The 13,468-nt window shown below is 41.4% G+C and overlaps 1 protein-coding gene across 1 annotated transcript; it reads left to right on the plus strand.

The window, feature by feature from the left end:
- Positions 1 to 8,607: 8,607 nt before the first annotated feature.
- Positions 8,608 to 12,416, plus strand: BHLHE41 (basic helix-loop-helix family member e41). The gene is made up of 5 exons (XM_044087660.1): positions 8,608 to 9,015; positions 9,113 to 9,176; positions 9,385 to 9,492; positions 9,833 to 9,944; positions 10,246 to 12,416. Exons 1-5 carry the CDS (start codon positions 8,954 to 8,956, stop codon positions 11,145 to 11,147), a joined length of 1,248 nt encoding a protein of 415 aa, XP_043943595.1. The 5' UTR covers positions 8,608 to 8,953; the 3' UTR covers positions 11,148 to 12,416.
- Positions 12,417 to 13,468: the final 1,052 nt, after the last annotated feature.

Genomic DNA, 13,468 nt, shown 5'->3' on the forward strand with positions numbered 1-13,468 from the left:
TTTATAGCCTGCTACAGACCACCCTCCCAAACCCAGGAACCCCACTCGGCCTTCCTGAGAACACTGGAAAATATGAAGGTCTCTCCAAACACCATTATATTGGGCGACTTCAACTACCCAAACATAGACTGGGAGCATTACTCTAGCTCCAACACCTTAGCCCAAAGGTTCCTAGAATTTATAAACTCAAATGCTATGGAACAACTTGTTACCACTCCCACAAGAGGGGAAAACATACTGTACCTGATCATCACCAACATGGGGACTCTATGCTCCAGACCAGAAGTGTATCCCTCACTGGTAAGATCAGACCATAAACTAATCTCACTGGATATTCACATCCCGACTCCACCCCCTGCCCTGAAAACCACAGTGAAAAACTTCTCTAAAGCAAATTTCACACTCCTCAAAACCGAGGTGAAATCCTTCAAAGCCCCCGGGCCTGTGGAAAATACGGCCCAGACCGCAGAATCCTTATTAACGCATTCTATGAACACCTTCAGGAATGCATGGATCATGCAATCCCAAATAAAACCAAGAGCCAATCCTCCAAAGACAGACGTCCTGTCTGGTGGACCCCAGCCATAAACAAACTAAAAAACAGAAGGAGGAAGCTACTACATGATAGAGCAAAATCCCAAAAAGGGAAGGCATCTCTGATCAGTATTAGCAAAAAACTACGGGCACTCATAAAATCGTCTAAGACCAGCTTCGAGAGAAAAATTGCACAGGACACTAAGGATAATCACAAGGCTTTCTTTAGTTATGTTAGGAACCTGGGTGGGAATTCCCAGATATGCTTAGAATTAGTCCAAAATGACAAAAAATACACCGAACCCACAGACATTGCCAACATCCTAGCTGACAGGTTCAGCGCAAACTCCCCCACCAAAAGGGCAAATATTTATCCCAGCAGAGTGCTGCCCCTGACATCTCAGATGCTCAGATAAGAGCTGCCCTCTCCAAAGCAAAAACACAGCATCAATGGGACCAGACGGTGTCCCGGCTGCCCTACATGAACTCCAAGAAGAGCTAAACCCAAACATAAAACTACTGTTCAATCTCAGCCTTACTACAGGATATGTACCCAAAGAGTGGCGTACAGCAACAGTGGTCCCTCTCCACAAAGGTGGTGCCTCAACGGATCCTGGAAACTATCACCCCATAAGCCTGACTAGCTTGGTCTGCAAAATTATGGAAAGGATCATCATGGACCTCATAAATAAAGATATTGGGGACCTACAGACACTGGATCCTACCCAGTTCGGCTTTGTTAAGGGCAGATCCTGCCTCTTAAACCTGGTTGATTTCTTTGAAACAGTCACCAAGGCCATTGACGAGGGGAAGGTGGTCCATACAGCCTACCTGGACCTCGCAAAAGCCTTCAATACAATACCCCACTTGGGCATTATAGTTAAGCTCACCAGCTTAAATATAAACCTCTATGTCACTAGATGGGTTGCAAACTGGCTCAAGGACAGAACCCACATGGTTAGAATTGCTGGAGCCATGTCAGACTCCAAACCAGTTACAAGTGGCGTCCCCCAAGGCTCAGTCCTGGGACCTCTCTTGTTCGGTATATATTTCTCGGAGGTACAGGCCAACACGGAAGGACTGTGGCTGACTAAGTTCGCAGATGACTGCAAACTGGGCACCATAAATCGACTCTCCAGCCGACACAAGCATCCTCCAAAAGGGCCTCATAGAAACAGACAACTGGTGCCAGAGCCATAGCCTCAAGCTAAACGCCAAAAAGTGTATAGTCATCCCCTTTGGCAAAAACAAAGTGCCCACAAATTACCACATAGGTGGTAATCCATTAAGTACAGAAGAAGTAATTAGGGACCTGGGGACCCAAGTTGATAGCAATCTCTCATTTGACAACCACGTGGCCAAAGTGGTTAGAAAAACATTTTATATAGCCCACCTAATCATGAAGGGATTCACATCTAGATCAGGGGAGGTCATGGTGCCTCTTTACTCATCCCTCATCAGGCCCATAATTGAGTACAATGCCCCTTTTGGGATGTACCTTACCAGACACCTGCAGCAACTGGAAAGACCCCAAAAGTACCTCACCAAGAGGATCATAGGGCTCAAACAGATGCCATATGCTGCTCGGTTAAAGAAACTCCAGCTCTACTCAGTGGCATACCGCCTGCTCAGAGGCAATCTGTGCCTGATGTATAAAGCCATGTCCAACCCGGAATTAATGGACATGCTGCACCTCAGAAAATCCAAATCCCATCGAGCTACGCGCTCGAGAGACTTGAACCTCAGCACTGAAATAAATAGGACATGCTGTAGGGACAGATTCATAACCCAGAGGCTCCCTTCACTCTGGAATAAAATCCCAGTCCAGGTTAGGCAGAGTCCCTCATTGACTCTCTTCAAGAGGAATCTTGATGAGTGGATGGGAGATCGTAGGTTTACCCCAGGTATCACTTCTGTGTCACTGTTAGACAGAGGCACAGTATACTAACCTCGAAAAAGGGCACAGCAAAATTAATTTAAAATGGGTGGCGAAAGCCAAACACACTCTGGCTAGGCTTATAAATGCCCTAGGGCAGATAGCCTAGTATGAACCTATGAACCTATGAACCTATAAGTCATATTAGACTTATTCTCCTCATATTTTAAAACGTTCACTACATTTCAGTCTTGTGAGTTCAGCAGATATGTGTGCAGTCCCATGACTGCAGATCTATATATGTAATCAATTTCAAGAAGGCCCATACCTCCTTCAGAATGAGGAATATATAATCTTGGTATACACTGATTTTTTATAAATCATTTGATGAGCATGAAGCATCCTTCTTGTTTTTTCCAACATATCCAACACCTTTTGGGGCCAGTCATTTACCCCAAAACTGTAATTTAGGACAGGAAGAGCAAATTGGTTTATACCTTGGACTTTGTTCCTAGATGTCAGTGCTGTTTTCAGTATTAATTTTATAGGATCATAGGAGGTTACTAGGCTATTGGCCCTGAGGCCCTTATAAGCCTAGCCAAGAGTTTAGCCCATGTTTAGACATGTCAACACCCACAGCCCCTGTCCAACAGGGACACAGATGGAATCCCAGGAGTGTATTTTCTGTTTCCCATCCAGTTATCCAGGTTGCAGTCAAAAAGGGGTAAAGAGGTGCTCTGCTTGACATGGAGAGGGAGTCTATTCCACAGATGGAGGAGTCTCAAGGACACAAATCTGTCCCGCCAACAAGTCCTATTGATATCACAGACCAGGTTGAGGTTGCAATTATGGGTTGCTCGAGTGGAGCTTGACTTGCAGATATGCAACAGTCCCATCAAGGCAGGGTCTGAGATTGCTTTGTATGTCAGACAGAGGTCACCTCTGAGGAGTCTATATGAAACTGAGTAGAGGGACAGGGCTTTTAGCCTATCTGTGTAGAGTAGGTGTTTGAGGCCCTGGATTCTCCTGGTGAGGAACTTCTGTGGTCTCTCCAGCTGCTGCATGTGCTTTGCGAGGTACATGCCAAAGAGGGCACTGTACTCAATAACTGGCCTTATAAGGGAAGAATACAGGGATCTTATGACCTCTTTGTCCCTGGATGAGATATCCTTACTTATGAGGTGGGCCATGTTGAAAGCTTTCCGTACAATGGAAGCAACATGGTGGTCAAAAGTCAGGTTGCTATCAACCTGGGTGCCCAAATCCCTCACTACTGATTCTGTACTTAGGACGTTGATATTAATGTGATAATATGTGGGGACGTCACTCTCCCCAAAGGGGTGATGATGCATTTTTTGGCATTCAGCTTGAGGCCATGTTTCTGGCACCAGTCATTTGTTTGGGTGAGACCCTCTTGGAGGATGTCCACATCACTTGTGGAATTTATGACTGCGCTCAGCTTGCAGGCATCTGCAAACTTGGTCAACCATAGCCCACTGGTTTTGGCCTGCACCTCAGAGAAGTATATCCCAATAACAGAGGCCCCAAGACCAATCCCTGGGGTATGCCACTCATTACAGGTCTACTGCTTGAGGTGGCTTCCCCTATTTTGATTAGGTACATTCTATCAGAGAGCCAGTTTGCTGCCCATCTTGTAACATATGGATTGATGCCTGGCTGAGAGAGTTTATCTACTATGCCCGAGTGGGGAATAGTGTCAAAGGCTTTGGCCAGATCAAGGTAGGCAGTGTCCACTGTCTTCCCCTCCTTCATGGCTTTGTTGACTGTCTCAAAGAAGTTGACCAGAACCGTTTTAGAAGACGTTTTAGTCTTTTAAAATACTTCTTACTAAGTTTTATTTGCATCTGTTCATGATTTATTGTTGATCCTTCATCAATTCCCAAATATGTATACACTTCCTCTTGCTCAAGTTCTTTTATATTACATTCCTGTCCAAAACTGAACTTTTTTTAATTTCTCCAAGTCTTTTGTGTTTCTAATACCATGATGAGAATAGACCTCATTCCCAAGTCAAAAGACCCGATGCTCCTACTACTATTGGAACTGTCTGGGTATCTTTCTTCCACATTGCTGTAATTTCTGCCTGCAAATCTTGATATTGTATGACTTTGTGTCTCTCTGTACGTAAGACACTGTAGTCACTACGTGTAGTGATTTCAATGATCAATTCTACTCTTGTCTTCTTTTCATGGACCACTATATCTGGTTTTCTCACATCTATCTTTTGAACTGTTGGTAATGGGTGATCCCATGTGATGTAGGCTTCATCGTTTGCTATGATACTTTGTGGCTCACGTTTCCAGTGTTTTCAGCTACTTCTATATTATAATGTTTGCACAATCCCCAGTGCAAAACATCTTGCCACATTATAATGCCTTTCAGTACACAGTCTTTCTGCCATTAGTATGTCACAACCAGCAACAAGGTGTGCAACTGTTTCCAATTCTATTTTATAAAACCTACATTTGTCTGTTACTCCCACATGTTCAATGGACTTTGTAAACCAACGTGTATGTAGTCCAGTATCTTGGGTCGCCAATATTAACCTTTCATCTTTTGGTTTGAATTTGCTTCTCCTTAACCATTCCTGTGTTCCATCCTGATCAACATGAGGTTGTTCCAGGAGTTTTCTATACTTGCAACTATATTTACGCATTTTCCACATTTCTTGGCTTCTCATCTGATCCTCCACCTTATATTCTTTCTTTTGCTTTTTAGCTTCAATTGCTGCCTGATTTTACCTACTTCTGGGTTGATTTCCATTCCCACTTGATGCCGATATGCTTCTGCTAGACTAAGCAGGGAAGTCATCTTAGATTTATTCTCCTCAAGTTTCAAAACTTTTGCTATGTTTGGATCTTGTGAGGTCAGCAGATATGTATGCAGTCCCACAATTGCAGAGCTATATATGTGTTATTTTCAGGGAGGGTCACACCTCCTTCAGAACGGAGAATATATAATCTTGGTATGCACTGATTTTTATAAATCATTTGGTGAGCATAAAGCATCCTTCATGTTTTCTTGTCTAATCTATCCAACACTTTTTGGGGACCAGTCAATCACTCCAAAACTGTTAGTTCGGACAGGAAGAGCAAATTAGTTTATAGCTTGAACTTTGTTCCTAGATGTCAATGCCGTTTTCAGGATAAATTTAAGTCTTCTAAAATATTCCTTACTGAGTTTTATTCGCATTTGTTCATGTTTTATTGTTGATCCTTCATCAGTTCCCAAATATTTATACACTCCTTCTTGCTCAAGTTCTTTCATATCACATTTTTGTCCCAAACTCATGTTTTCTTGATGCTGAAGCTTTCCTGCTTTAAAAGTTGTTTCTGCACATTTATCAAGACCAAATGATATTCTTATATCATCTGAAAAAGTTTTGACTACTTGCAGTTGCACTTTCAGTTCCTCATCTGACGAGCTATACAGTTTTAAATCACCTAGAAAGAGAAGATGAGAAGTATTTACACTTTGCTTCTTTCTGGGAGACAAATTGCAGCCATGACCTAACCTGTTATGCAGACAGTTAAGGTCAAGACAAAAGAGCAGCGATGGCAGAGAGTCACCCTGTAATACCACCTTTGAATTTTTATCCCTAGAATAATATGTCCTTTATCATGGCTTAACTGCAAAGTGGTTTGCCACTGTTGCAGGATCGCTGTGATGTAGTTTATCACTGTAGGATGCATCTTATACATTTTAAGCACTCTTTTGTCCATGAATGTGGGATACTGTCAAATGCTTTTTTGTAGTATATCCATGCAATACTTGAGATTCTTCCCCTTTTTACAGTTCTCCACTGTGACTTTTCTGGGTAGGCTGCCCCATGGTATAGAAGACAGACTTGAGACCACAGACGGTCCTGCAAGTGGCAGATCCCTTCAGCCAGTGGTATCTGGCTGAATGGTAACAGGGAACTGTTGGTGTTTGGTTGCATCTCCCTTCAACCATTGGTGTTGGTTGAGCATTTACAGGGATTGCAGTGGTATTTTATGGCCTGGTTGATTTTACTTAAAGTTCTGTCCTTTGTGCACCTTTAAGTATTCTTGCTTGACATTGACCTGGTCTGATTGGCATTGACTTGATACATATTTCAGTCTAACTGACATAATAAATATATGGCTGCGTCATTTCTTCTAAGCACATCTCTAGTGTGATTTGTCAAATTATGTGCGTGCTTACTTTAATCTAAAGGAAATGTACTTCTTTTCCTGGTTAGAGGTCACCACAGCGGATCACCTGTCCACTCATGATTGGCAGTGGAGTTTTTAAAGTGTCGAGTTGCCAGCCTGATGCCCAACCTTCCACAGAAGGCACACACATGCATGCAATCCACCTACCTCCGGGTGCATCCAATCCACCTACCGCATGTCTTTGGGATGCACCCGGAGGAAACCCACACGACCACAGAGAGGACATGCAGAGACCGCAGAGAAAGCACCCAAACCGAGGATTGAACTGGAGAACCTCTTGCTGTGAGGCAGCAATGCTAACCGCTGCACCACAGCGGCATCCCCTAAAGGAAATGTACTTAATTAATTAATTAATTAATTAATTAATTAATTAATTAATTCCTAATACACTGCCAGTAATTATGACCCCATCATACCTCTCAATTGTCCAGATTTTTGCCTTATATTTTTGTTGCATTCCTCATAAAATCTGTAGTGTCCTGACAAGCCGCTGTGGAGTGAAGTCACTAAATAATAAAATACATGAATTTCAAACTTTAAATCCTTCATAAAATGCATGAATAACACAAATCCTGCTATTCCAGCCACTTTCTAAGTTTATAAGAACAATATTTACAGTCTATACTCTATTTTTGGACCGTTGCTACACCATTATTTTAGGCTTTGTTGTGCTAAAAAGTTGAGAGGTATGCCCCCTACTAGCACAGTGGTCTGCAGCCTAGACATGGATTAGTTTTTTTTTTCATCATGCTACAGCTACATGCATACCTACGCTTTGGTCTTCCAAGCAAATAATTTAGCTACAGATATGTTATTTTACAAAACTGATATTTAAATATGTCAATGTTTTACAAATATCTGAGCGTTTACATGCCATTCAAATGTATGTAAATACCTGCTCAAAAAATTATGTATGTTGTATCCGGGCCGAACTGAAAAGGGTTGACTGGGATCAGCTCATCCACCCAACCGTTTAACAAATAAAAAATGTGCTTTACTAGTTAAAAGAAATTGTAATTTTCATACGAAAGTCACAAAACAGAAACTGCCACATGTAGCTACATTTGCGACCTACAGATACAATGCATGTCAGACACAATAATTAAACATACTGTTGCAGAGTCTGGACACGTGATTTTCGCACCTTACGAATTCACATACACTCAAAACATTTTGACAATGCTGTTTCCGTTATTTCAACCCGTATGGCTTCAATCCAGTAAAATGTTGTATCGAAATGTAAACTGCATAGCCACTCGTACCTTCTCCTGTTTAAGAAGGGAATGGGAAGCAGTCCCTAGGATGTGTGATGTGGCAGACCGAATCACGTTGCGAGCCATGTGTTTATGCTAGAGGATTGTGAATTCAAGGGGATGTGCCAGCAATAGCAAACGAGTCTTTCCAATATGCTACTGCTTTAATAGTGCGTGTATCTTGTGTGGTCTAGGATGCGATAAGACCAATTTTAAGTTTGCGCATTACTCCAAAGCTAAAACCCTTTTCATGTTTGGAAACCTTTTATACATTTTAATGGGGCTGCAAAGTAGCATTTTCATCAGACGTGTAAGGTTTATTTTTGTGTGTCTCAAATGATGCTTCTTTCCCAGCCCAGCCAGAGCGAGCATGAGCAAGGATCCCTATTATTATTCTTGTACTTTTGGCGTCAAAACAGGCATTTGTCCACTTCAGGAATATTTTGAAAATATTGCAATTTAGCAGGGAAGTAGCCCGTTTGTTTTAGAAAGTGCACCTACTAATAAATAAACTCCAGTGACTATGCCCCAATTAAGAAATTTGGTTATTGTAAAGAGTCTTATGTATCTGTCACATTCTTGGAACAAGTCTGCTACAGTTTTCATTATTATAACAGCCATAAAAGATGGTTATAACTGCCGCGCCCTGGCACGGGATCAAATAAGGACTCACTGCAGACTGCAGATAGGCGCGTGCTGTCTCCGCGACAGAACAGAGGTGCAGAGAGTGTGTTGCAGCTGGCATTGACTGCCTTTAACACGCGCTGAAGGGGCGCCCCATTCTAATAAAAGGGGCGGGCACACCACACTAATTAGCCGGTCGGGAGCTCAGTTTCTCCGCAATCTGGCGGCCAGTTAGTGTCTCCTGCACGTGAGTTGGGTGCTGGTCGTGCAATGACGCGCCTGCGCTGTATTAGTCGCTGTCAAAACTAAAGCAGAAAGTAATCAGCAGACGGATAGAGACAAACTGCTTCTTCACTTCAGACTGGAAGCAAAACTGTAAAGCTGTGAGACGCGACAAAATTGACAGCTATCCCGAGCTAGGACAGGAGTTGTAACACAGGCGCTTAGCAATGGATGAAGGGCTATCTCGATTGCAGGAAAGGCAACTGACTGAACATTCAGATTTCTTTGGGTAGGTTGTTAGGCAAATCTGTGGTTCCCATTATAACAGATGCAAGAAATATAGCCCGAGACACTCACTTTGGCTGTTTTTTTTGTTTTAATTCTAGAATGGAATATCCTTCATTGTACCTGTGCAAACCTAAAAGAGGTATGAAGCGCGACGACAGCAAGGTAACAATTTCTGCTGTAAATCTTAAAACATGCTGATAAACTGCATCAGATGTAAAACTGATAAATATGTGCCTTTCAAGTGGAACTCTAAGCAACTTGAGTTATCTTTGCAGGAATGATGTATGAGAGAAGAGAGTCTTTGCCTTCTGTTTTGTGGTTGGAGGTTTCTGATGTTAACACTGTCTTTCCCTAATGTTATTATGTCTAGGAAGCGTACAAACTACCACACAGACTGATAGAAAAAAAGAGACGTGATAGAATAAATGAGTGCATCGCACAGCTGAAAGACTTGTTACCTGAGCACTTGAAATTAACGGTAAGGGACTTGCATCAGATGATGCAGGTGTGTGTATATGTGCATTAATCCCCAACTGTATCTAAGTATGTCCAGTGTGTTGAGACAGATATCTAGGAGTTTATATTGTAGGGCTTTATTTTGGCAAGGCTGTTTCCGTTATTTTTATTTACGTACGTGTTTATTGAAAGACATTGGTATACATATAACATCGGTAGCTTATTTTGCACAGTATTTATTAAACTACAATTAATAGCGTTTACATTTGATCTGAGTATATGAATGTATGTTATTTTAGGTCCCATCCGCAATTTTAAAAAGTCTGTAGGTGTTAATTTAATTATTGTTTTTCTTACTCCAGACTTTAGGGCATCTAGAAAAGGCTGTTGTCCTGGAGTTAACTCTGAAACACCTGAAGGCATTGACAGCTTTAACAGAACAACAACATCAGAAGATTATTGCTTTACAGAATGGTAAGTAAAAGTAATCTTTCATTTTTTTACAGTTTATTTTAACTACTATGTCGTGTTTAAGATTATTGAAACATACATATATTTGTACAAAAGCATTTGTGAAACTGCACTGTAAACCAGTGGTGGTTTATAGTTGATATGTACAGAGGACACGTATGAAATACTGATATAACATGGGTTTAGGCACTTATGAACGTCACATTTATGATTTTGATTAATACTTGAATGATTTAATGTTTTAACTGAAGTTGCAAAGTTATGCATTTTGTGCTAATCTAATTTTTGGACGTTCTTATCACAGGGACCCGATCAGTAAATTTGCCCATGGAGGCAAATTTGGAAGTATTCCATTCCGGGTTTCATGCTTGTGCCAAGGAAGTCTTGCAGTACCTTTCCAGGTTTGAAAGCTGGACTCCCAGGGAGCAGAGGTGTGCTCAGCTTATAAACCACTTGCACAACGCTTCTACTCAGGTTTTGCAGGACACGCAAATTTTAGCTCACATTCCTGTTGGGAAACGAACTGCCTCTGCAAGGGATCTCTGTGACCAGAAAGTTAATCAAAGCAATTGTGTACCTGTGATTCAGAGGACGCATAACGTGGAGCAAAACGAGAATGATACGGATACAGACAGTGGATATGGGGGCGAGGCTGACAAGACTGATGGCAAGGTGGAGACGGACTGCAAGCTAATTAGAGACCACGATGCTCCCTCTGTCAGAGTCAAACTGGAGCCTGATGATCATCCTATCCCAAAAAGGATGAAAGTAGATCCCTGTGAGAGTGCAATCGCTAACCACGACCAGGTCAGTGTACCAGAAGGAGCAGTTATTGGTTCCTTAATGGGATTCGGAAGTGTTCCCTTTGGACAGCAAACTCCGTTTTGTTTGCCCTTCTACTTCATTTCTCCTTCTGCTGCTGCAGCCTATATGCCTTTTCTTGACAAAAACAACTTAGAGAAGTATCTCTGTCCAGCACCAACCCCGTTTCCTTTGATTTACCCAGGAATACCAACTAATGCTGCTTTCCCCGGTCTTTCTCTTTTCTCGTCAGAGAAAGCATGTGCAGCAGCAAGCCTTCTGTCACAGAGTTTACCTTCCTGCTTTGCAACAGAAACTGTCACTTGTATGGATGCAGGACTAAGTGGCTTAGACGATGCAAATTCCACACAGGAGTCACTGGAATCTGGTGGTGATAGCACCTAAGGATTGTAGTTGGTTGTGGTTTTCCCCTCTCAAGCTGTGACACAATAGTAACTTTTGTAAGAATGTGACGTTTTTCGCTGAAATGTACTTTATGTTGCTCATTTATTTTTCTGTTTGCGCAGACATACTTAATACTTTTGCGTTTTTTTTTACTTGTGTATGTCAGATTGATTTGCTACGTGGTCTCACAAGCTGCACTGTATGTATTGTTCATGTTAGCGATACACCATATGGCCCCTTTGAAAGGGGGTAAAGAACCAGCTCATATCCCCGGATTAGCTGTATATATATATGCTTGCGTGTGACAGACTGCTGAAACAGGGTGTGCTGACTGTGGTTTGAATGGACCTCTTTCATTTTTACTTGCAAGAGGTGTACTAGTTTGCTTGGAGATTATGAATAATGTTTAAGAGGTTTAGGGCTGCCCTGGCGCCCTTTTTTACTGAAACATATTTTTACACAAATTTGTTAGATGAAAACGTCTTTTGGGCTTAGACCTTTCTAATCAAAGACTAGAACTTTTGTCACTTCTATGGTACTTACAGTTCCTTAAAAGCACTTTTGTTTACACTGGAACGTTCCTGAGTTCCGTTAGCCCTTTACCACTGTGCTACTGGGTTAATTTAGACCGGTTACCGGTCCTGGTTTTTATTTTTATTTATTTGGAGAAGAGGCTACTGATGGATGGGTGTGGCAATTCTTATTTATTAAGACCCATATTCGGTTCTGATATAATATGTAGATTCCTGTTATGAAAACAAAGTATTTACTTACGTTACAGAATGAACGAGATTTCAGATTTTATAAGTTTAGATATTTTAACATGTTGCCTTGGTAGCACTGTGAGAATTTGCACTTGAATGAAAAAGAAGCAGTGAGGCAGGATAGGTTAGCTGACTTATTTGAAACATTAAACTCAGTTTTGTATATGTGCTGCTTTCGCTGCTGTCTGCCTCCTACGCTGTTTAAACGACTTTTGATCTGTTTGTATAGTGGCCTATACATAATAGCTTTGTGTAAATATTTGTGAATACACATAATGAATGAATGTCTGATATGCTATTTTTGTAGGGATTGTTGTAAACGACAATAACAGAAAATAATTCTTTTCCAAGAATTTGCTTTAAAGTATTGCACTTTCTGTTAATACAGCTTGGTATAAATTATCGTCATTATAAACTGTACGTAAAATCATTTCGGGTTGCACTTCGAAATTTTACATTGTCATTTTGTATCCATGACTAGAAATAAAAGTAGATGTTTTGGAAATACGCAGTAAGTAGTTATAAGAAATGAAAAAGCTGTTTGCTGTTTGTTTTCTGCCTGGTAATGCTATTCAAAAACACACGCACACACACCATACCTCTCAACCTATTAGAGCAAGAAATCTGTACAAAGCCATAAATAATGGGGGGTAAAGGCCCCAAAATATGGAGATTTTTTTGAATATTACTCTTACAAACGTATAAAGTTAATAGAATAACAGGCTTAGCATGAATTTTCTGAAGGGTTTTCACCCTGAAACTCAAAAGTCTCTCATTATTTTCTCTCTTCAGTCTTTAATGACTTGCTAATAATTTGCCAGAAAACCACAATTTTATGAAAAATGGACAAAAATATGAGGCAAACATCTGGACAGTCTACGAAAAATCTGCACAGTTGAGAGGTATGACACACACACACACGCACACACCCCATTCAGCTGCGTTTCTTAAGCAAGTTGTCAGATAAATCAGCCATCATGACTTGGGTATTAGACGTTAACTTGTTACGTAGGGATACCAGTGACTGTACTACTACATACATGGTACTTTGTCTGTCAGACTTCAGTTACACCTTACAGGTATCAAAAACAGGAAGTTCTCAGCTCACTTCTTACTGCGAGTCTCTGGGAAACACGAAGCAGTATCCTGTTGCTCAGCAACGGGAACGTCTCTTAGTGTCGATGACGTCACGTTCCGAAAGCTCGCCTGGCAATGGAGGTCGGGAGAAGGGCTGCTGTAGTCACGTGAATAAGCACATGTAGGTCTGCACACTGCATGCCATGTGAAATGGATTCCGACTTGTGAAACCTCAGCTGTAGAGGTGCTGTCCAGGGAAAGAGAGACGTAGAGAAGCGCAGTGTTGCTTCCACTTCCATACTTCTCAATCTCTCTCCGAGAATTAAAAATCAAAGCAGTGGTCTTTGATATACTACTAGCGAAGGGTCAGAAAGAAGAGCAGTTTGTAATGTTTGTAGAAGAGTGAAATGGAGACATTGCATATGCTGAATTCTGTTATTTAATAACGTAACACGTATACTTTCATGAAGAAAAATGTTA

Source organism: Protopterus annectens, chromosome 11.part0 (assembly GCF_019279795.1).
Source record: "Protopterus annectens isolate FY-2018-M chromosome 11.part0, PAN1.0, whole genome shotgun sequence".
Taxonomy (NCBI): Eukaryota; Metazoa; Chordata; order Ceratodontiformes; family Protopteridae; genus Protopterus; species Protopterus annectens.

Excerpts from the sequence above, each read along its gene's own strand:
- BHLHE41 (XM_044087660.1), top strand. The coding sequence starts at position 8,954 with ATGGATGAAGGGCTATCTCGATTGCAGGAAAGGCAACTGACTGAACAT. Across the intron at positions 9,177-9,384 it reads TGAAGCGCGACGACAGCAAG|GAAGCGTACAAACTACCACA; the intron begins GTAACAATTTCT and ends TATTATGTCTAG. Across the intron at positions 9,493-9,832 it reads CTGAGCACTTGAAATTAACG|ACTTTAGGGCATCTAGAAAA; the intron begins GTAAGGGACTTG and ends TTCTTACTCCAG.